This window comes from Amblyomma mixtum, chromosome 4 (assembly GCF_055824585.1).
Source record: "Amblyomma mixtum isolate Tamu chromosome 4, ASM5582458v1, whole genome shotgun sequence".
Classification (NCBI taxonomy): Eukaryota; Metazoa; Arthropoda; class Arachnida; order Ixodida; family Ixodidae; genus Amblyomma; species Amblyomma mixtum.
The window spans coordinates 85,656,428-85,680,981 of record NC_143015.1 but is presented as its reverse complement, the minus strand read 5'-3'; the positions used below and the strand labels follow the sequence as shown (position 1 = coordinate 85,680,981).

General features: G+C 48.7%; 1 protein-coding gene across 4 annotated transcripts in view; it reads right to left on the bottom strand.

Moving 5' to 3' along the window:
• The window catches only part of LOC149347288 (uncharacterized), an 88,344-nt gene that overhangs the window by 31,801 nt on the left and 31,989 nt on the right, over positions 1–24,554 (bottom strand). For 3 of the 4 annotated variants that reach the window (XM_089586983.1, XM_089586982.1, XM_089586985.1), the window contains exons 3-6: positions 14,524–14,677; positions 10,433–10,586; positions 5,791–5,994; positions 3,504–3,759 (exon numbers count right to left, since the gene is read on the bottom strand). In XM_089586983.1, coding sequence (XP_089443109.1) covers positions 3,504–3,759; positions 5,791–5,994; positions 10,433–10,586; positions 14,524–14,677 — 768 coding nt within the window. Of the gene's footprint in view, positions 1–3,503; positions 3,760–5,790; positions 5,995–10,432; positions 10,587–14,523; positions 14,678–24,193; positions 24,325–24,554 lie in introns of those variants that run through there. The other variant, XM_089586984.1, reaches the window with a different exon arrangement.

Genomic DNA, 24,554 nt, shown 5'->3' with positions numbered 1-24,554 from the left:
ATACCTCCGTTCAGTTGTCATATAAATTTATACTAAACCGACCCTCTAAACCAGCTGAATCTACCCGCTATTCTACCTTAATTCATTTTCTGTAGTTCACCTGACCGCGCTGTGCAGTCAGGGCATCTTGTGGCAGAGAAGCTGGAAACTTTATTGTGAGACAACTTAAATCCTATCGCATTATTAACCCCACTGCAGATAGCTCTGCATGTCATGTGTATTACCAGGGTGAGATCTCAGTTACGGTTACATGGCTACAGACAGGAAAATTTTATTGAGAGGAACTAATTCCCTTTCTCAGTGCACAAGAAATTTACCTAAGTTTCGTTTATTTATGTCATTTATTAACGCAGTCACTTTCTGCAGAGGATCCGGAGTCGTCGGCGGCGACGACGTAGTAAACGAAAAAGCAGGTGCCATAACTGCAACCTAGGTGAAGTTGCCTTGTCACGCCGTCGCACCTGCCAAGCATATCGTGAGCAAAGTGTCAATCATGACAATTGGCGGGTAAATTATAGCTTTGTTGCAATAGCTTGCTCGGGAAGCGCAACCTGGGGAACCTGGGCCTCGCAAGCTCTATCAGCAGCTGTGTTTGGAACTGCCGGGCTGGTGGCGCATCGCTTAACTGCTGCACCACTGCTCCAGGAGTGGCATGAGAACACTCAGCGGCCTATGAATGTTAATTAGACAATGACTACTTCGGCATACATGGCAATTAAACCTTTAACACTATCGTGCCGTACACTTAAGGCGTAGATTATGTCTCCTCCAGTTTTATTAATGTCATTCATTGTCTTTCAGTATTAGCCTGAGTGAAGCTTATGTATTTCTATCCATACGCAAATCGACGTTTGATGCAAATGGTAGCAGCAGAAAAAAATTGCGACGTTCCTGGGAATCTTTGCCAAAAAACACTGACGCGGAAAATAATACCTCTTGCCAGAGGGCGCTGGAGGCACAAGCAAGCGAACTTCTAGTAGGGCAAAAGTGTTCCTAGCCCACGTGGTTATCGACACTGCAGCACGTTGTCTCGGACGTCAGGCAAAAGCCGCACACACTTGCATGCCGGATAATAAGAGAAAACAAAAGCTAAGATCAAAGTATTTTTAGCATTGCGTTTCCATTTTCCTGAATTACATGAACGATCATCAATTTACTTTTCCAAGTCTGAGAAATAAGGTGTTAAAAAAATGATACGCACCGCATGCTTCCTTATTGAATAAAAGAGAGGTCGCATATGGATATTTTATTTCCCCACTCCTCGCATGTTCTGCGCACTCTCCGGTTTTTCGTTCGGGCCCCATTCTGCCTTTTCCTATCCATGCTTATTACTTTTACTTGTATTTCTTACTTCCATCTACTTATCGGAATACTCTCCCCATTTCTCGCTCCCCTCTTCCGTGTCCAACCCATATAAAAAGGGGGAAACTAGCGAAAGCAAATCCCTCTTGAAAACGCTCGGTCCTGCGCGCACACACAAACACACGCACACACGCACACACGCACACACGCACACACGCACACACACACACACACAGTTTGATGCCAATGCTATCTGCTCAGTATTCGCGCGTACTCTTCCATCTCCTTGCTGAGCCGGGCCAGACGAAATTTCAGCTCCGAACAGTGCGCAGTTTGGTGACCAACGCGAACTAAGTTACACGAACGCGCTAACCGCAAAGGTCCCGCTGCGGCGGCTCAGTGTTTACGGTACTCGGCTGCTGGTCCGAAAGACGCGCGTTCGATCCCGGCCGCGGCGGCTGAATTTCTTTGGAGGAGAAATTCGAGGCCCGTGTACTGTGCGATGTCAGTGCACGTTAGAAAACCCCAGGTGGTCGAAATTTCTGGAGCCCTCCACTACGGCGCCTCTCATAGCCTTAGTCGCTTTGGAACGTTAAACCCCATAAACCAACCAACCAACCACACACACACACAAACACACACACACACTCACACACACACACATAAACACACACACACACACACACACACACATATATATATATATATATATAGCAATTAAGGGAAGGGGATGAGGGGCTCGTTATTGATATGTGAGAAGCCAACAGCCACAGAGACCAAGGGGCACAGGGGATTTTTAATTTATTTATTTTATATTACTGAATATATTATCGCTTAAAGCTAATTGATTAGAAAAGCAGAAGAAAAAACAACCACATGCTGCCGGTGGGATCCGAACCCACGACCTCCGAATTACGAGTCCGGTGCTCTACCGCTGCGTTACGGCAACGGCTGTCAAATCTTCTGTTTTCGGGGGTATTTATGTTTACAAGTAACCTAACCTTGGGAGTGTTCACCAGCGCCACCCACGTTCTTATGCGGTGGACGTAGCACGTCCTGAGTTACCGCTGATGTGACGTAGAACATCATCGAACGGCGAGGGTGGAAGCTGTCTGAGAACCCTCTTATGCTTCCTATGGCGTCAAGGCTGCCAGAACCTAGGCCCTCGCTAAGCAATTAAGCAAACAAGGGAAGGGGAATGAGGGGCTCGTTATAAATATGAGAGAAGCCAACAGCCACTGAGACCAAGGAGCACAGGGGATTTTTAATTTATTTATTTTGCGGTGTTGATCAATTTAAAATATTACTGAATATGTTATCGCTTAAAGCTAATTGATTAGGAAAGCAGAAGAACGTGGATGGCGCTGGTGAACACTCCCAAGGTTAGGTTACTTGTAAACATAAATACCCCGAAAGCAGAAGATTTGACAGCCGTCGCCGTAGCTCAGCGGTAGAGCACCGGAAGCGTAATTCGGAGGTCGTGGGTTCGGATCCCACCGGCGGCATATGGTTGTTTTTTCTTCGCTTTTCTGTATTCTTTGGTAGGCCGGATGGAAGCCAGAGCTTCAGACCTGGGCCCAAGGATTTTAAACGTGAATTGGAAAATCGGCTGAAATTCCACATGGCGAGCGTGATGTCCAGCAAAAATGCGCGAAGCCTGCAATGCACTCCTATCGTCAGGCGTGACACACGCCCTGAGCTCGTGGATATTCGGATCCAACATGAGAGCCGCTTACCGCACTAGTTTTACGCACCGGCAGCACCCGCGGCGCAGACCACTGCCAGCACCAAAGAACGCGTGAGTTCACCCACATTTTCCACGTTGCAGAATGCGCGGGTCCCCAAGGTAATCTACCGGAACATCTTTGAAGATGTGTAGAGAACTCTGGCGCATTAGAACCTAGTGGCACCCTCGAACAAGTGAGCCGACGACGCCAATATGCGTGATTTCTGCATCAGTCTAGAGGACAGCGTACGCATCTGACTTTGAAAACCGGTACAAGTTCCTTTTTTCATGGCGCGAGTCCCAGCGTCGCCTCGTGGACACCTAAAGAAGCGCTGCTTGAAGCTAGTGGGCTGAACGTCTTCTCCAGTCGTGCGTTCAGCTGCCCAACGAAAACGATATCATGTACAGTACGTAGAGCACATGACGGCTCATCGAACCCCTTCTTACAGGATGACTGCTAGGGTCGCTCACTCACCTTGAAGGTCGAATCCCTCAAGTATGTTGAGTGATTCAAGCAGCACGGCGCCCTGTGTGGGCATCGGAGTGGTGTGCACTCTGACGTCACCGCGGTAGATGGTGGACACGGGCTCCACCTCCAGTGGCTCGGTCGAAGCCAGGTGTTCGGCCAGGTCTCCGGTGGAAAGAACGCCGCCAGCCTGACGCACGGCATCGACCATGCTCCGCGCCACGGGGCCTTCGTAGATAACCCGTGGGCCTTCCTCGGCTAGCCTCTGCGCATGGGCAACAGGTGGACTATCGTAATGCCATATTTGCAGTGCCGATCTGGACTGGCTGGTAAGCAGGTGTTTTAGGGAAGCGCGCAATTTTAAGCATGAAATGATTTTAGCTCCATTTGTCGGCTGTGTGGTGACGTCACGCAGAGACCGAGAGCCACTCATCCGGGCACTGAAACGAGAACATCCCGGCACCGTACGAGACTTAACGAAATTCAACGAGACTCTCTAAGCCCTCCTACGGGACCGGCATACAAGCGCCGGCTGCTCTCCAAACGAGTCACAAAAAATAACTACTGCCAGTGTCTTCTCAATGTTCATCAAGATATCACTCGAGCTGTGCTTTTGATAATGCACGGAATTATAATTTCCGATTTCTAATAACGCGTGCAAAAAGCACATACATGCCACGATACACTTCGTTGTCATACTTGATCGTTTAGGGGCTTTGAGAGAAGGCCGCTTAGAGAAAGAGGGGAGCTCCAGGGCGAGAAGGGCTTTCGGCGGAAAACTGCTTTCGTCCCTCCCCAAGGATGGCGCTACGATCCTACACTCACGCATGTAAAAGACCGGGCGCTGGGCCTTTTGACTAGTACCATCTACAAGCAATGTGGACGGCTATACGGGCGCTGTAATACCAGAGCTGGCGGACACCAGAAAAAACAGAATCATATCATAAACGTGGTTAACTAAATTATAGATAATTATATAATTATTTAACTATTGCAGATAGGCACATGAATGCAATTAGATTTTTGGTTGGTTCTCCCTGCCAATGCGAAGTTAGCAGATTTGTAACAGGGGCAGTGCAAAGCGCAGCCACCTGATTTTCTTTTAATCTTTCACCGGCCTGCTTAGACTGAAAAGCAGGAGTACACAGCAGGTACGTCGGTGCAAAAAACAGGATGAGCTGCTTCAGAACCGCCTCTAAAATTTAACGATAAGCGCTGGAGCCTTAAATGAGCATTGAAAACTTTTTCACTAATGATGTTTACTAATTACCTCTGTTGGTACAACTGAAAAAAAAACGCTGAGCTGCTGCATACAAAGGCAGCCATCATGATAACGGTTAACCGCACGTACTGCGCAGCTTTTCTTTAAGCGCTTTATCAAGTTACGTGAACCACAGCCAAAGTGGTCACCTTATCCCCAGACATCAAGTTGAACGAAATGCGCCAGGCAGCCCCGATGATCTCCATGCTGGCTTTCGTTTTTAGTACCCAGAACCTCTGTACAAGCACTTCTTCAAGGGCGATCTTGGAGATGGTCCTCAGAAGATAGCTTTGCTGGTAAAAAAGCCCGGACAATAAGCACTATGCAGTCAACAATAGAAGTAAATTCTCCTTCGTACAAAGGGAACAGAAGCGGGTCACTCCAGAGGTTTATATCGTCGTCTTCGGCGCTGTGGGTTATGTGCTGAAGAAAACGTGTTATTTTTCTGGGAAAACAAAGCTTAATACAGCGCTAAGAGCATTCCTAACCAAAAAATTAATACAGAATCAACATACTTTATATATACTCTCCATGGATTCCCTAAAGAAATTTTTGTGAGAGGTAAAGCCCATGTGTGCCAAAAAGGGAAAGCTCGAGAAGGTTCCTCTTCGGTAGCGGTAACACCAGGACGTCCAGCATTGAGACGGATCCTAACGTAACGTGTCAGCAACTGCCTATGCAACAAATTTCAGTTCTGCGTTCTTTCATCGATATCATGCACATCAGTAAACATGGAGCACCAAGTGGGATTCACCTTACCCTGCTGAATATTTCTGTCAATTTTTTCCCTCATGTAAATTAAAATTAAAATTAATACATTACAAAATCTACAGCCCTCATAACATAATGCCTTTTTTAAGCGCAGGTGGTCCTGCCATACTCTCACATTAGACAGGCTCAAAATATCACTTCCACACATTTTTACTTAGTATTGTTGATAGATCTGTTTTCATATTAGCATTTCTTTCTTTTGTTAAAGATGGGAGGAGTTGGAGGCTGCTCTCTAAGCTACGCAGAGATGCCAACATCACTCACCCTGAGAAGAGCAGCCAGAGGTCGGTTCGTGATGATCTGTCCGAGGCTCGGGACTTGTCCGCCCTCGTCCAGGAAGTGGCGGCCACCAGGATATCTCTGGAGATCGTTATGCCGAAAGGCCCAGATTACTTCCTTCGAATGATCCATGGGGAAGCCGTGCTCGGCGCAGTGGACAGCAGGATCGAAAAGCTCGCTCAAGCTCATCTGCGTTGGACCGACAGAAAAATGACGGGACGGTTGCCACTATGTAGCCCTTGATTCAGTGACAGGTGTAAAGTAACTTATATTATGCGATATAAGACTGCTCTCCGCCTCCCCATAACCACGTCCACCGATAAACTTCATGCCACTGGCATCTACATCTTCCATCCTCTTCGCAATCTCCTTTTCCTTCACCGCGATCGGCAAGTGGTTCGCCTCCCAAGCACAGCTCACGGGCGCTGGCTTCTCAACCAGGCTACAATTCCTCCCACCCATACGGACCCTCTTCGTCTTCCCTCCACACCTGGGGCATCTAACGCCCGTATACGTCCACTTCACTCGAATATGCCACCAGTCCTGCATGCAGGCCGGCGACATGCTGCTTCCTCTCAACATAATCCCCCTTTCAATGCTCATGGTATGGCATACACGGATGCTGCTTATATGGCTCCTCGCGGCTCCGGCTGGCAAGTCCTCTTTCATCCTCTTCTTTCTACCCCTCTTAGGTCACACTAGCGGCCCGTTCATACACCCCCCTGACATTCTCTCCTTCGAGGTCCTTTCCATCATTCACGCCACTCAACATTTTCATTCGCTCACACCTGTACCTAACTAGAACATCTGCACTGACTCCCAGGCAGCCGTTCGGGCCATTCAGTCAAAAACAGTCACACCATATGTCCACGGAACTTAAGGCTGCACTTGTGCAGCTGCAGCCTTTCCCCGTGTTCCTGCGACGGATCCCTAGGCACTCGGGGATTGACGGCAATGAGCTGACTAACCGGCTTGCCCGTGAAACTCTTAAACGGGCGCCTTTGATCCCCTTATCCGAGCTCACATCTTTCGACAGATACAACTCAACACACTTGTCACACTTGCATGGCTTTATCTGCACAAATTACGACTCGATCCTTCATGTTTCAACTGCCCAAACCCTTATACCAAGCTTTCCCACTGTTTATAATCCTGCCCGGCTGCTTAGCAGTCAAGTCTCTTTCCCTACCCCTCCCATATTGTGGGGACCTCGCCAGACTTGCTTAGAGCTGAAGGTGAACACCGCCTCCTCATGCAGCGGGTCGTCGACGTCTTAGGCATCTAATTGTTGTGTTTAAATAGAGTTTCTTCTACTACTGCTACTACGATATGCTGAGGTAGTGATAATGAGAGCTACTTCATATCTATAGAGTTTTTTTTTTCATTACGCATATATGCCTTTCAGCATAAGAAAGTTATATGTACTATCACGCGCAATATGACCTCCAACACGCATCTGATGGTACGAGAGGATATCACGAAGCAATCCGTGTCGGACACGCCTGCAAAGCTCTGTATAGCTGCCGAGCAGCATGCCCGCGAGCCTGGTACTGCGCAGCACAGCGTATTCATTTTCCATCAAACGCAGAAGAGGACAAAGTGGCCGCCAGAGCGTTGCAGGTCACTCTGATCACGACTGTACTTATGCAGGTCAGTGTTGGTTATGAATGACAACGGGTCCCGGTGTTGGGGTTCATGTGTCTGGAGGTCAGCTGGGTGGGTAACCCTGAATGCTGAAGTATCGCTTGCGTGCCGCCCGAACTGCTGGGCACGTTAGCATGAAGTGAGCTACCGTCGCCTCTGTAGTGGCAGCCGGGCAGAAGGGGCGATTCAGAATAGGAGTCCCTGATGTCCAGGAGGCCTCCACCACAACCGTCATCACCCACCCGGATTCTCCTCAATGCCAGCACCTCACAGCGTGTTAAACCACCGGGAAGGTTGGATCCACGCCTGGAGCGGTGGAGAATTAAATCGTGCGTGGACTGGCGGAGATATACTTTTTGCATCTGTACGGCGTCTCCAGCGGATAATGTCAGTAGACGCAGCAGATATGTTACTTCCAGTGCATGGGATGCATTGTCAACTTTCTTATAATGGTGCGTAGTGCTTCGAGCCCACGCAACTCGGACAGGGCATGGATATGATTTCACAAAGGTGTGCACATCGACAACGATGCGCAAAGGACAGGCTACGCGCCGTAGAGATCGAACTGCTTGTGCGGAGTCGGTACACAGGAGAAGACGAATTGGTGATGGAATACAGAGGCGGTCTTTTTAAAGTGGACAAGCAGCAACGACTGGCTACGAGCTCTGCTATCAAAGAGGAAAGCGGCACCTCTGTGATATAGGGAATTGTCGGCCGTACATCAGGGAGAGGTGGACAAAGGAGGCTGGCGTGCCAGGTAGGATCTTTTGTGCTGGCCGCCCATTAAGCATGAAGCGCGTCTGTGGAGTCTGTTGGGAGAGGGTGCTCTGTTTCTCTCACTGAGGGATCAGCGTTGCGCATGACACTCAGTGGTCGGTTTTCGGTGTCCTGGAGAAGCTGCCAAGGAGGGACTTCCGAAGGTGGTGTATTGCCGCCCAAGGACAGCTGCACAGGTGTTATCAAAAGGCGGCGTCAACCTCATCGATTTTTGGTACATAAAAAGTCTATCAAAAGTCTAGACCTCCTTTTCAAGTGACCGTGCCAATCTAGTCTTGCTGCATCACTGAGAGGTCCTGTCTAGTGTGCTCTGAATGCCTACTTCTAGGCAGCTCAAGTTTTCGTATACTGACCGAAGGGTTACAGCATCCGCTTCCATCAAAAAAAAGGATATCTAGAATCGTAACCAGTTGTCATGGCACCGAAAGGATTGGTATGTTAATACTGTGGCCACCAGTGATCCTTGAACTTATACCCCTCTACGGTGAAGTGGCTAAAACGTTCTCAGCCAATGCATGTGACAATGCACATGTACGTAGATAGCTCACCTGAGTATGTTCATAGACATTTACAAGGTGAAATATGTATTAAAATAAAAAAGCGTTAAAGGAAACACATTTACTTCACTCGACGTTTCGATCGGAAGACCGATCTTCTTAAAGAGTGATTTTACTTTGCTGCTTCTCCCCCATTTATGGGGGTGGGCACAGAACAGGTAAGTGAGAAACACAAAGCAGATAGCAGAAAAATACGCAAATACCTGTTCTGTGCCCACCCCTATAGAAGGGGAAGCAGCAGCAAAGTATAATCTATCTTGAAGATCTCTCTTCCGATTGAAACGTCGAGTCCAATAAATATATTTTCTTTAACGAAGCGTATACTTCGCTATATATATATATATATATATATATATATATATATATATATATATATATATATATATATATATATATATATCGGAAATTGAGAAACGCTTCATTTAGGTAAACACTTATTGGGAGGCGACGTTTCGGACAGAGCCTGTCTTAAAACGACAGGCTCTGTCCGAAACGTCGACTCCCAATAAATGTTTACCTAAATGAAGCGTTTCTCAATTTGCATTTTGCCTCTAGCAACCAAGTACTTTTATCTTTTTGTGCTATGTATATATATATATATGTGTGTGTGTGTGTGTGTGTGTGTGTGTGTGCGTGTGCGTATGCGTGTGCGTGTGCGTATGCGTTTGCGTGTGTGTGTGCTTGTGTGTGTGTGTGTGTGTGTGTGCGTGTGCGTGTGCGTGTATGTATGTATGTATGTATGTATGTATGTATGTATGTATGTATGTATGTATGTATGTATGTATGTATGTATGTATGTATGTATGTATGTATGTATGTATGTATGGAGCCGCTGTTCAACATCGAAATAAACAATACGCATGAGGCTGACTTCCATTTTGTAGCGCTCTGGGCTTGTCGGTTTTCCGAAGTCGCAACGTTGTCATGCATCATAACTTAAGACGCAGTATTTAGTGCTGGGCCCATTTGTGTGTTTTTTCTTAGCGCTCTCCGGGCTACGCAGACTCGTGAAAGGAGGCCGCACCGCAAGTAAGGTGGGATAAATATATTTGGAGATTTCTAGGTACAAGGTGGGCGCGGCTGGCACAGGACAGGGTTAACTGAAAGGATACGGGAGAGGTGACTGTCCTGCAGTGGACGCAGTTCAGCTGATGATGATGATTCGGCTACAAACTGCGCGACGTGTTTCAGTCCACGCTAGCGTAGGCATTCTGGCTACAGGCCGTAATTACGTTTTACTGGCAAGAAAAATGAATGAAACTGCAAACCTTCGAAACGAATGTGCCACTTCAAAATGGCTAACGCAGAATCAGTTTGATCTGAATCAATTTGAATAGCAGAACGCATATCGATTCGAGGATTTTAAACGTATGCGGTGACTGCCTACTATGTTCTGTTGCCCCGGACTGCAGTCTTTATGTAGCATGACAAGACAAGAGACAAAGGATGAAAACAGAAGGAAATATTCCGTGCCAAACAGTTACACGACTGCTTTCTCCCCCTTGTGGTGCGCCTCATCAGAAAGCACGAACAAAAATGCAGTTAGTGGAAGAGTGACACCGTTTCTTTGGTCCTGGTCTCCGTACTTGTGCTGTTGTTCACTATAAGGACGTAACTGCATTATTAGCCGTGAAGCTTTCCGCCCCCACCTTTCCCGACCCGAAGCGGCTGGCGATGTAAAACCAAGCCTTCGGGGCCCCTGGCACCGTGGCATAGAGGCCCACCGCGCGCTTCAGGAGGGGACCCTCGGTGCGGCTGTGGGACTGCACTTGCTCCAACGTTAGGGCAGCTGGGCTCCTGCCGCTGGAATTGACAAATCAAGCAAACATGGTCAATTTACAAAGCGCTGCAGGAATATATTCGTGGAGGCCCTAAATTGTATTGAGCCGTAAATTGTATTTGTGAAATCCCGGTTGGTTTAGATTTCGTTTAGTCATCTGCCATTGGTCCCGGCTATCGGTGCCGTAAGCCGTGGAAAATGACGTCGTACTCGTGGCAGGAACGGAATTAGAATTAATTCTTGACCTTCGCGGTGAAAACACACACCCCTGGGGCCGTATTTTGCAAAGTTTTATTCAGTTTTCGTTTCGTTTGCCCCACTATCACTGGGCGCTGCTGTCAATGACGTCAGCACTATGGAATGACGTCAGAATGTCGAGGCCGTAGGAGGAAAGGCAGGGGGGTTAACCGGTAGACCAAACCAGTTTGCTACCCTGCACTGGGGGAAAGGGATGAGGCGATATAAAAGTGAGTAAAAAAGGAAGAGATAAGGGAAAGCAGAAGGCGAAAAGGCTTAGGTAAAGTCACACCCTGTCGTGCAGGCCCGACACTGGCAATAACCACAGAAGACCTGGCAGGCCCTCACCGCCGATGATCTCCGCTGCCAATGTCCGAGAATCTTGAACTCCGTTAGCGGGCGTGAATCCATGCGCAAGACGCTCATGATGCCTCTTGCATGAACTAGCCCCATGTCCGTTCTGCACCAGCGGATCTTCGCTGACAGCAACGAATGACGGAGCACGGCGACATGTTTCAGGTGACTGACGACCTTTTCCGGTCCTACATTCATCTCGGGAGGAATCTGTACTGTAATTGAGTGACGAATTGACGGAGTTTAATTTGTCGGAATTGCGACGGAATTTGTCTCGGCCGGATTGCACGCGGCGACAGAAAGGTGCCTAGTCGCTGCGCCGCGTTCATAAACGGCCGGGCCTGTAATTGGAAGTGTGCTTCTACAAACTGCTGTTTCCTTCGTCATCAGTGACGTCACAACCCAATGATACCGGGGACGGTAGGAAACTCAGAAAAACGCCTCCTGGACAATTCTTCGCAATAAGGTTTCTCAAGCTTTCTTTTTTAATGAGAACAGATGGATTACCCGTTGGGCAGTTTTAGGTGAATGAGTAATATATTGGAAATATGATTGCCCTCTCTGCTGCAGTGAAGCGAAGCCTTTGTTCGAGATCTTGTGCAAAAACAGTGCTATTTTTTATTACACTTGTCGGAAGAGTTGCAAGTAAAACCATCTTCTGGCGGTTGTATGTAACCGGTGTTTTGCTTTCAAGGAACATTTCGGAAAATTTTCTGCGCGTGTATGTACACTCAGTATTGAAAAATACGCTAACTCTGAATGGTGTCATTGATATCTTGAGCATGTTTACTATGTGTAAAACTCGACTCTAAAAGTGTCACAATCTCTAAGGCTACATTTCCTGGAGGAAAAATTCCTGCAAGGCTACACGCACTGGTGGAATAAACCAGACGGGATGTCACGGGCCATAAAAAATTTTCCGATGGGGCGAGTGCAGTTATTGGTTGCGTTTATCTGTGCCAAGGCCCTGCGTATTCCCGATTTGTTTCGGTTCCCACAAGTTTTACGGCATGCAGATAGTGAAAAAAAGATAGATGCAAGCATTTTGCTTGGTTTAATAAGAGCACTCGTAAGAAATTTCGCCTTCCTGAAAATGCGGCCGACCAGTGCAGTTGGGAATACAATATTGCATTTTTTTGTGTGTTTGCGTGTGGAGCTTTACACGCGACAGCCTAAAATGGGTGTTATTTCATGGAAACGCAGACTAAAATACAAACTGCCTATCATGACTGTTCGCCCCTTAATGAGCACTTGGCTTACGTCCTGCGAAAAATGGTTCCTCATCCCCAATTATCGCTAAGCGTACCAGAAAGAGTCCACCCCTGCGCAGTGTGGAATCCTAGTGGTTTGTTTTTCAGACTAAACACCGAAAGGCATGAAACATTCTCTATGATTCACTGCGCTGTACTCAAGCTGCTTTTAGCGGTTTGAAGTAAACGACCCAAAAAAGATTGCCACATGCGCTACAACGATTTTATTTTCTCCCGGTAGGAACACAGCTTCCATACAGGTAATAATGCTTTCAAAAGCGAAATGCACCTACCTGAAATCGCTACTTACGCCATATAGTTGTTCCGTCCTGTGACACAAAATATTTTGGAAACTTCTTTGAAATGCCTTTTGCGTGCCAAGGTATTCATCTCTATACTTCTGAGAATCAGATGTAAAATAAAATGAAGGCGCAGGTCAACTAGAAACATTACGCTTTCGGTCGGTTAGCAAACGCTGCTTCTTTTTCGCGACAGTCGTTTTCATGACCAGAAATCGTAGAGAGGAAGCCCTCCAGTAGCACTGTAGTATGGAACTTATCGGCCGCGGTGGCTGGGAGTTCCATTACAGAAACCGAGGCTGCGTACGATCTAACAAAGGATCTATCGGCCACTAATGATTCTCTCATCGGAAGATCCTCTTCTACAGAGAATTTCAGGAGTAAAATTCGCGAATAGGGAATTTTTTGCGGAGGTCCATCGAATGATAGGAACTTAAATTGCCCCACGAAGTAGAACTTGAGAAAGTTTACAGCCTACTTCAGAGATAAAAGTGCCTGGAATAAGGAATATTCATTCTACTTTCAAATTTTCAGCAAAGATATGGAGCACCGCTGGAGCCCACATTTCGATCCAAGCTACATGCAAAACACATCCATGTTTCCTGCGCTATCAGCATATGTTAAAGAATTACTATTAATGGCAAATATTGTGGAGTCATTCACAACCGCGTCTCTCATAGCCAACGGGAGGCTTTGTTACATTAAACCCTATACAACATAACATAAGAATACAGCTGCAGATATCGCTCAGGGAAAGTCGCTGTAAATTCGGGAGGAAGTGACAACAACCCGCTTGCTGACGTCACTAGAGAGTGACGTATTTCTTTCTCAGAAACCCCTTGGTGTGTGCCTTCATTTCCACACGTGCAGGGGAGCATGAGTGCTATGTATCTCGCTGTCTTTTGTGTGTGTGTCCTACAGTGAGAGATAAAAATGTGCGGTATATCATGTCATCGAGAGAAGGTTAAGCATGAAATGCATTGCAAGAACCAACAAAAAACAACACCCAGCCAGGAGACACAACATGGTGCTGACTAAAAATTGCTCTGTTTTAGTTAATGGCGTTTCACTTCCCAAAGTGGCTGATGCTATGAAGGACGCCGTGGCAGAGGGTTCCGGATAATTTCTGGCGCCTGGGACGTTTAACGTGCATTGGCAACGCACAGTAGAATTCCTTGTATTTCGCCTCCACCGAAATGTGGCCTCCGTGGCCAGGATCGAGCCCGCGTCTTTCAGGTCAGCAGCCGGCTGCCACAACCACCTAAAAACCACAGCGACCTTGACTAACTGATGATATTGATTCGGACGTAGCCGTACTTATATAGGCGTAAAAGTGTTTAAGTTCATGAGCTACCCATAACACGAGATGTTTAATGAGATAGCCGTACAGGGCAGAAATGCACCATGTTTCTGAAGTCCAAGAAAAAGCAATGTCTCCTACTACACCTACAGGGATGTGCATTCTCTGTGATCAAGACATTAGGGCAAAACTCCAGGGCCGCATCAGCGCCAAATGAAACGCGAAGAGGACAAATCTAACGCAAACTCCAAAGTACAAATATCCCTGGCGAGCCACTCATTACTATTGTTAAAGAATGGTCTTCGTACATCTTAGGTCGAGACCAGTTGAGCTAGGATTCAGATTTAGTTAATAAAAATCATTCTGATTTCTTGTTCGAGCAGTAATTGTCTTCTTCGTGTGTAATTCTAATTTCTCACATTGCGTCCCGCGCAATTTTTCGAGGTCGATTGACAAAGCGGCGGCAAGGACGAGTGGCTCTGGCCACGTTTTAACCATCACACTACTGTTCAGCACTCACCTCCCGTCCACACAGTGCACTTTCTTTGTCCGGCCGTCGTAGTAGAGAGCGAAGCAGTCCCCTCCCACTCCGGTGGTGTAAGGCTGCAGCACCTGCATGCAGGCCGACATGGCGAGAGCCGCGTCGGCCGCGTTGCCTCCACGTCGCAGCACATCTGCGGATTCAGAACTAGTTAGGAGTCGGGACAGGCCTGCGGTCACACAGTAACGCGGCGTTTAGAGCCTTCGCATGCCGAATATTTCGGTCCGCTTGAACAAATAACGCATAGTAAATGGTGCCAACAGCTTCGTGAGACTCCAAAGGAGCCCTTAGCAGCGCACGCTAAATGAAAGGAACTAGAGATGCCGTCGCCCTTGTAGTTCGTCGTTCACATATAAGTTCAGCGCGCTCACGACGAACGCCAAGGTAGACAAGACAGCACAGGCGCTTTACCTTGCCGTTCGTCGTGAGTGCACTAAACTTTTCGTTATGCATTACCAACTAGCTCAGATGTCGATCCTTCTTTAGCACATCGTGAGCTGAGGACCCCGCGTTCAGCTGCTGTCAAAAGCCAGCGCTGTCCGCGTGGTCTTGAACAGCAAGAAACATGTAGACCAGCACATGTAGACTTCATAACGCTGACCTCGATATGGCGGAGTGAACATGTAGGCAACCGGCCAGGAGACTAGTTCTTTACGTGTAGTTGAGGTACGTGCCCGCCTCGACATGCAAACCTGAACATGTAGACCTGGACATGTGGAAATTAACCTTAGCACAGGAGGCTTACACTTGTACGTGTAGACGTAGGTGTAACTCCACCTAGGCATGTAAACCTGAAGGCGTACGACTAGTCGAAGTATGATGCGGTGAGCAAAAGGACTGAAAACAAATTTTCCTGCCCTTGCAACCAGCTATAATGGGTTGCGTAGACCTTTAACACGTGGAACCAAGCATGTAGACCTGAACTTATGGAACTTATCATGTACACACTGTTCCCTTCCACGGCGCTCCGTACAGCCCCTTTCACGGGCAGCTTTCAGTATTATTGCGCAAGTGCAAGGAGACACATTGGGAGAGAGAACTTTTACTTTTCAGCCCATGTCTGGCTGTAGGGAAATGCTCCGGCATGTCATCTGCTACAGCGTGCCGGGGCCACCGAATTTATCGTGCTTTGTGGTGCAGAGAACCTCCCTTCTGCTCTGCTCACGCAAATCTCCTATGAGAGAGTCGTTTCTGAGTGTACAAACACCATACAGTTCATGAGACGCCAAGTGTCGGTGTCTCGTTCACAGTTCTCCGCGGGCGATTTGTCATCGCCGGAACTGCGCTCTGCACACTTGTTGCAAGCTAAATAATCAACCACCTTTCATTGTCCGACCTGTGGAAGTTGGCTTTTGCTTGAAGGCGAGAACGAAATGAAGTGTAACTGAATGTACGCATGCCTGTTGTTGCTCAGCAATCTTGATATAAGGGTAGATTCTTGGACTTGTTGCTTTATGATTCAGGGAAAAAACGTAGCGCAAAAACAGACAAGGACTCAGAGAGACAGACAAGCACAACGCTTTGCGCGTCCTTCTCAATGCTTGTTTCTATTTTTGCGCTACATTTGTCTCTAAATATGGATATATTGATGTTTTATTTCAGACCAACTAGGTGCGAGGTAACGCGACAAAACGCAAATAGCCTGAGGAGTCCCTGCTACTTATGCACTAAAAGGAAACTTCGCTTAACATGCTGCTGACGCAGCATTTATTGTACTGGCATGTAAACGTTCGAGCAGTTTTGAATTACCGTGTGAGAAGGGAAGAGAATTGTACCCGGCTAGCGACGCAAAACTTGCTGGATGAACTAATCGCGTCCCGTTAGGGGTGGTGGTGGTGTTGAAAAACTGTTATGGGCAATTAAATTTTTACAGAAAGGTGATTGGGGTAGGACCCTATTGGCCATTTCCCCCTATTCCGGTGCCCCATTGGCAAGCAACGCCGCTCGCGTCCGTTGAACCAAGGCTGTTTGGCTCTTTAGGTCTTGACAGCCGAGCAGGGCCGCCTCCCAGTCCTCTCTGTTGGGTTGGGGTTGGGGGGATAGATGGGTTTGATTGACACGCCCAAACCATGTGGAAGGTGTCAGCCACCTCCCCACAGAACTGGCACGCGCCATCAAAGGATGTACTGAAATGTTTAAGCACCGCCGGGCACAGTACAGTGTTAGTAAGAATTTTGATGAGGAGGCGCTCGTCAGCGCGATCCAGACCCTTACAAGGGGCCGGATAGCGCCGGTGCTCCTTCGTGTAGTAATCGGTGATTTGTTTGAATGTAAGGGCCAGATTGTCTGATTGGGAGTACCCTTCTAAGGACAGGGAGATAGCCCGGGGAGAGAGTGCGCGGGCGGCCTGATCGGCCTGTTCGTTTCCCTGGAGTCCCTGGTGACCGGGGGCCCAAATCAGGTTGCGTGGAGTTGAATCTTCGCATCGACAGCTATAGTCCAGCATGCGCCAGGCAAGCGGGGGAGCCCAGCCCAACTCTTAGTTCCGACAGGCCCCTCGCGAGTCGGTGATGATGTTTTTTGACTTGGGATTCGTGAGAGCCAGAGCAACGGCAATCTTCTCCGCGTGTGTTGCGCTGTAGGCTTTGAAAGTGAGCCCGTTAACTGTGTTTGTGTTGTGTACGACTGCGGCCGTGTACCACCCCCCGTGGTGTGGGCCGGAAACGTCCACGTAATGCACGTGTTCTTAGTTACCATAGTATCGCGCCAACGCTTCCGCGCGCGCCTGGCGACGACCGCTATGGTCTTCTCTGGACATGTTGCGGGGAAGGGGTCGGACCCGGAGGGCATGTCTACAGGGTTCTGGCACTCTCTCCCTTTCCTCAATGTGTTAGTCATGTTTTATGTGTAGCCGATCCAAGAGGCGGCGACCGGACGTGGTCTGTGCATGACGCGTGTATTGGTTGACTAAGTGGGCTTCTCGAAGCTCCCGTAATGTGTTCACCACGCTCAAGGCCAGAAGTCTCTGGTTGGACGTGGCGACCGGGAGATCGAGAGCCCGCTTGATGACTTTCCGCAGGATGACCTCCAGTTGGTGATCATCGTGTTTGCGCAGGTGCAAGTAGGGAGTTGAGTAGAGGATTCTACACAACTCCCGGATTCTACGCAGTTGAGTAGAGGATTACGAAAGCATGGGCAAGCCGCAGTGCATCCTTGATTCGTAATCCGCCCCGCTTGTTGGAGACCCAGCGGACCATGCGGCCCACCTGGTCTCCCACCGTGCGAAGTTTGGCTAGGGTGGTGTCGATTCTGCGTTGGTGGTGTATGAAGAGGCCAAGGACGCGGATCTCTTTGGCCTCCCGGATCGGTCCCGAGGGGAGACTGATGCGAAGCGGTGTTGTGTCCCGAGGGGAGGGATGTAAGTGCATTAATTCTGATTTAGCTGGGGCGCACTGGAGTCCGCAGTAGGCCGCGTAGTCGTCGACTAGGGTCGACGCTGCTTGCAGGCAGGACTCTATGTGGCCCAGGTTACCTTGCGTGGTCCAGATTGTATTGTCATCCGCATAAAGAGCGGGATGTATCCCGGGCAGAGAAGGTAATTTAGAGGGAAGACGAAGCATTGCCAAATTGAAGAGCAGGGGAGACAGGACCGCGCCTTGAGGTGTTCCGCTCGAGCCGATGGAGCATGGCCCGTGTTCCGCATCTTGTACGCGTATATACGCTTGACGGTCTGTAAGAAATTGTCTTATGTAATGGAATGTTTTGTGGCCACAGTTGGTGTTACTGAGGTGGTCCAGGATTACTTTATGTTTGATGTTGTCGAATGCGCCTTTAAGATCCAAGGCAAGGACCACCTTGTCGTTGTGGGGACATTCTACAAGATCTAAAATGTCGTGGTGGAGCTGCCGAAGTATAGCCTGTGCTACCTTGTGAGGACGAAAACCGAACATAGTGTCCGTGAAAATGTGCTCTGTTTCGAGATAATCGGAGAGTCTGTCACGCATTATCGTCTCTATCAGCTTGCCGACACAAGACGTGAGGGAGATGGGGCGAAGGATCTCCACATCAATAGGTTTGCCGGTCTTCGTGATGAAGGTCACGAGAGCCGATTTCCAATCGAGAGGTAGAGGAGTCTCTCCGTCCCAAATGCTAATGATGTATTTGAGGAGCACGGCATAGGCTGCGTCGGGAAGTTTGGCCAAGAGCTTGACCGTAACCTTGTCGCGCCCAGGTGCAGTGCCCTGCTTCATCTTGCTTAAGGCCACCCGGAGGAGGTGGAGCTGGAACGAAGTGTCCAGCTCCGTGTTCTCTTCGCCTGCATAGGAGTACGCCGAAGGCCGGGGGTCCTTAGTGGTGCACAGGCATCGATCCCTGAGCGTGTGCGCTAGCTGTGTTGTCGATCCTGCAAAGTTGTGCAATGCCCTATGTAATTGGCGTTGAGTTTCCGTACGTGTTTGTATTAGATCGATGAGAGCGCGGAATAGGTGCCACGTGTTGCGGCCAGACATCTGCCGCGCAACCGCGTTGCACCGGTCCGCCCAATTAGTGTCGGCTAGCTGAGTAGCATATTCCGCTGCCTGTTGTGTAAGTTCGAGGATGCGTTTCTTTAGGCGTCTGTTATGTTTCTGTTTCTTCCATCGTTTGGTGAGGCTGCGGAAGGCCTCCCAAAGGTGGAGCAAGTGGTTGGACACGTCCGTTTGTGTTTCTGTGAGCTGTATCTGCTTTTCGTGTTGTGTGATTGTAGACGTGAGCGATTTGGACGATGCGTTGTATCCCGACTGGAGGGTGTCTACGATAGAGGTGCGGAAAGTCGTCCAGTCCGGGACACGAGCTTGTGTTAGTGGGCGTTTCAAGGGACGCATGAAAATGGTTGTGTTGATTATACAGTGACCACTACCCAGAGTGTCCTCTGTATTCAGCCAGTCGGCGTAGCGTATGTTGCGTGTATATGAGCTCCTGGCAAGTATCTCGTTGAATCGAATTGCCGACACTTTACACACTTTAGGGGTCAGCTCTTCAGTAAAAATAGGACAGCCCGCGACGCTGCACTCATGACTCATCCAGCCCAGCTTCCAGCCTCTCGCTGGTTTAGAAACCTTCCAAGAAATGTTGAATTTTCAACCCAAGTTCCGTTTAAAATCTCCACAGATTCATTTGCTTGAGCAGTTTGAGAAAGCATTGGCCACTGAAATCCACGAGCACACTAAGGCTGCATTGTCGGTCAGCATCAGGCTTGTACCTGCAATTACGACGAATCTGCACACCCGCGTACTTCATACTTTCCAAACCTAAATTGAAGAATTAAAAAAAAAAAACTGCGCGGAACGGCACGGCACTTTGATGGAACGAAATTAATCGTTGAGATCCTGCAATTCTGGCTGCTCGCTACAAAGTACTCGCATGTATAAAATCTCGCAGCTAAGGGGCTTCGTCGGAGTGCACAGCCTCGACTGGAGGGAAAAAGGTTTTTCATGTAGCTGCCTTTATCTATGTCGTCCGTTTATGAACCATAAGCAGACGCCAATACAACTGCGGCCGCTGCATTAGGCTCACATGTGGTCCTGATACCACCTGCGATTTCCGTGCGCAATTTAAAAACAAATTTCGCTTCATCCCGATGTCAGCGCGGCGACTTGCTGTAGCCGACTGCGCCTCAGTCCCGCTCGCCAAATAGTTCCTTAATATCGCCTCGATGGAAAGCTGGCGGCGCTGCACAGCATCCGCCACTGACAGGAGCACGAGGGCTGGGAAGATTACGTGTAGTATTGGGGCTTGCCTAAAGCTGGGCGGAAAACGCGATTCGGTCATAACAGTACGACGCTTCTCGCTGCACCCCTCGAAGAAATGTTGTGGAAGTTTTCATACCTGCCTAACACAACTGCATGAAATGTATTGAGGTTAGAAATGCTGTGCTTGCATAACTTAATCTGCGCACAGAGGAAAGCATCCTAGTGCCACTACCGATTCCATGATTTCAAACCAATACTAGCCAAGTCAACATGAAACCTCGTCTTTGCGGCATTCAGGCGGTGGATGCAGCGCTCTCTGTTAAACTAGCATAGACGCGATGGCACCAGCTTTCCTCCTAGGCAATATTTAGAAACACAGTGCAACCTACAGGCTTTCATTGTGCATATGCAATACCTCCCAGGACACCCGCGAAAGGCTCTACTCTGTGCGCTGGCGGCAAGATAATGCGTTCAGCCTCGAATTGGACGATCATGTACAGTCTTTGCCAGAAACAACCAAGCTGCATGGTCTGCTCCTCATTCGTATACTAGAGCTCTCACGGATTCCCTAAAGACCAACAGTTTTTTGAAGGTGAGGAGAGCGGTTCTTCTTACCATACAGAGATTTAGAGCCTGACGGCTGGCGTAATCGCTTTAATATACGACTGAGAAGCAAACTGGGCACCCTGGTTACTTTTGGCGAAGACTGTACATCTGGAGATGTGAACCTGGGGATGTGGAAGTCAACATGTAGATCTGCAAGTATATGCCCCGAACAGCTCCTATCAGGGTGCCACTGAAACCCTTCATGCGGTAAATTTCTAATGTATGGTCGGGGCGGCTGTAGCCGTCGTCCGTTCATCGCTGCGCGGACGGCCGCCGTTTCAGCTTCGATTACTAGTTTTTTCCCGGCTCCCAACAATTTCACACGCTGTAGCATGCACTGGGAGACGTGCGCCCTTTTGTAGGAGTAAGCGCGCTCATGACGTCGCAGCCATCTGCGAGAACAAAATGCACCGACGCGCCAGCTGCTGCCCGGTGCACACACGAACGTTAGATGATTTCAGCAGGCAAGTTCGCTTTTTCTTTCATTCATTCTTTTTATATATGCTTGCCTCCGCATTGCAGGTGCCTTTGATATCCGCATGATGTCGCGTGTCGACCCAATGCTGACTGCTGTGCCGCCTGCTACAACATCACCCTGCGACCAACCTCGTGCACACCTATTATTCACAGCATCCGCTTCGTTTTGCTTCTGAAATTCGGGGTTCTTCCCGGAATATCACCGTGGCTTCAGCCTTTTCGAAATAATGCACGTGCACTACTGCCAGTAACACGTACACACCGCAGCTTGAAGACTCAATAACGCTGGGAAGTTCGTTAGGCAAATTGGCTGTTCATGACTTCTAAACAGCGCAGAACCAGGATGATTTGAGTCGCCTATTTGATTCGTTTGCCTTTAGCTGCAACACACGTCCTCCCAGCCAAAGATAACTGCAGTGCACACCAAAGAAAGGTGCCCTGACAATGTTAACAAAAATTGACAAAATTGTTACCACTGGTTAACGAGAAATTCAGCGACAGTCGTTAAAGTATTTGTACTTATCGGCACGTTTTGGCATACAATATGAGAACGACCTCACATCTGCACAGTTCCAGGGCGCTATTTCGTTTTCTAAACGTAGCTGTTTCTCTTCCAGGTCTGCTCTCCAGTCCGCCGATCTGAAAGCACAGCGCCGCCGATGGTTCTTTCCTCCGGCAGCGCGTTTCTCAGCAACTGTCGCAGATGGACCGCACTAGATTGCTCCTCTATCGCCATACCCTTCCTTCATCTTCAGCGACAGCCACGTTCCGGATGTTTACCGTAGTACGCCTTCCTAATCTCTCGCAATAACCTCCTCCTTTAGCCGTACCCTCCTTTTCACGAAAAATCTCCTCCTTCTAGGTTAACTACTCTCGGGTTAGTTATCATGGCAAACAAGCAGCAGTTGCGCCTTCTAGTGCTCTCGCCATACCCTCCTCCTGCCATGGTAATCGTCCTGCGGTCGCGTATTTCTGCTCTTTAGTCGCACTTCCTTCCTTCCACGGTGAACACCTTCCGGACGGTTACCTTTGCAACCATACCGTTGTTACGCATTCTTGCACTACCGGCATAAAGCCTCCCGCCATAAGGAATTGACCCTCCTCGTTCTTCCAGGGTGAAACTATTCTACGAGTGCCTCCGCTGGAAACAGCCGATTGGTTGCGACTCCTTACGTTGTCGCCGTGCCCTATTACTTCCTGAGTAACCGCCATCTGTTTGGGATTTCACCACTCTCATAGAACCCACCTCCGTCCACGGTAACCACCTTCCTAATGATTCCTATGGCAACGCACCCGCCGGCTTCGCCAACGGCTACAGGAGACAACGGCCTGCTAATTCGACGCGAAAGCCAGGAACAAGGACTTAACAGCTCTCGTTGTAAAAATGTACAGCGCCCTGCTACAGAAACAGTCTTAACAGCGACAAGCAGTAATCAACCGATTTCTTTGCCAATTGAAACGAGTTAGATGTTAGCAAACTACGATCCCATTCATGCCGGCAGCCAAGCTGGGAACAAAACAGCCTCTGTAATGGCTCTACCGTTTTTTTAACATCCGAAGAGAAATAAATTTTGCTGCCCATGCTTTTAATTTCGTGAAATAGTGCGTTGCTTAGCTACCGACACAAAAGGCGTGGAAAACGAATTCTAGTTCACACGACAACGTTGGTACGTACAGCGAGCGCCACAGGCCGCCGACCCCTTTCCTGAGTGCACTTAGCAGTCCCACCACAAGCGGCGCAGCTGTCGCTTTGCATGACAGCTATAAAGCAGCCGATGTAGGCTTGAACATATGAAATAGATCATATTCACCTGGAGGTGCAGATCTGGAGACATTTAACTGGTGATGAAGACCTGTCCATATAGAGCTGGGTGCGTGTATTGGCCTGGACACCTACAGGCCTGAAAATGTGATATCGAGGACAGAAGTGCCCAGCACGTGCGAGCTTTCGCAAAAGGCGCAAAAAAAAAATACTTCTACAATTGCCGCTGAAACTCTCGTTAACCAGTGGTAACAATCTTGTCATTTTTTTTTATATCCGTGTCAATTCCGACTATAAGGGTAGTCGTCCCAGAATGGTGTTTCAACCCTTTGTGCGAAGCACTGCTCCAGCAGCCCGCAGCAGAGAGCAGCTGGTAAAATCTAAAAAGAAATGCAATTCGCTGGCGGCAACCAGAGTAGCGGCTTACGGCCGGAACCGCGCTAACTCAACGTGTCGGCTGCTTCTCGCATCAGGGCCATGGTAGCCAGAGCAGACCACTATGACATATAAAATAAAAACATGAATACCTGGATTGCAAGCTTTCGATGGTGTAGTGAGGACTGATATCTAACAAGCAGTGACACCGGGCGGCTTCGGCAGTGATGCCGGGCAACACTAAGGCATATAAGGAAGCAGAGGAATCATGCGAACAAAGAACGGCCACAAAACTTACTTACAGGTCGCGAAACCCATACGTGGTCAATTTAGATCTTCAAATAGCGCGGAATTCGCAAAAAGCGGTGCAGTTGCCCTTTATGGTGAATTAAGCATCCGCGTAGTTTTTCGCGCGAGTCCCAAGGGATTCCGGCCAACAGTTAGGGGAATGAATGGGGGTTTAGGCTGACGCTTTCTCCCCCGTCATTTTATACGGGTGCGAATAAAGGCTCTTTCCGTCTCCTTCACCGCGGACTATCGCCTCTTAGATCACAAAAGGAAGAGCGGCTGCTGCATGCTTTACCTGCAGTCTATATAGGTTTGAATCCTTGAACAGCGCGCAGTTCTCAGAAAGTCGTTCAGTTGCCCATTATGATGAATTTAGTGCCGTCAAAATTTTTCGCGCGCATTACTCTTCGCCGTGAATCATCGCCTCTTAAATCACACAAGTAAGCGCAGCTCTTCGGGCAGTGGAACTCACCGAGGCCAGCTTGACTGGCGAGCAGTTCGTCGCTGACCACTGCCGCACTGGCCGCGATCACGGGAAAGCGAGTGGAAAAACGCCTCACGAAGTGACCTAGGCGAAGGCAGGCCATCACGTGCGTACGCCAGGGAGAATCTAACTGCCGACAGCACGACGGCGCTATGAACGAATCAGAGCTACGTGCTGTTGAATGCAGTACGGAGCGCGGTGTGGGACATGTTTTTCCCGTCTCCGGCGCAGGTGTTGGAACGCTGCGTTGTTTCAGCTGTTTATCAGCGTTTGCTTTGGTATTTGGTTTGGTTTTTGTTTGTTTGTTTGTTTGTTTGTTTGTTTGTTTGTTTGTTTGTTTGTTTGTTTG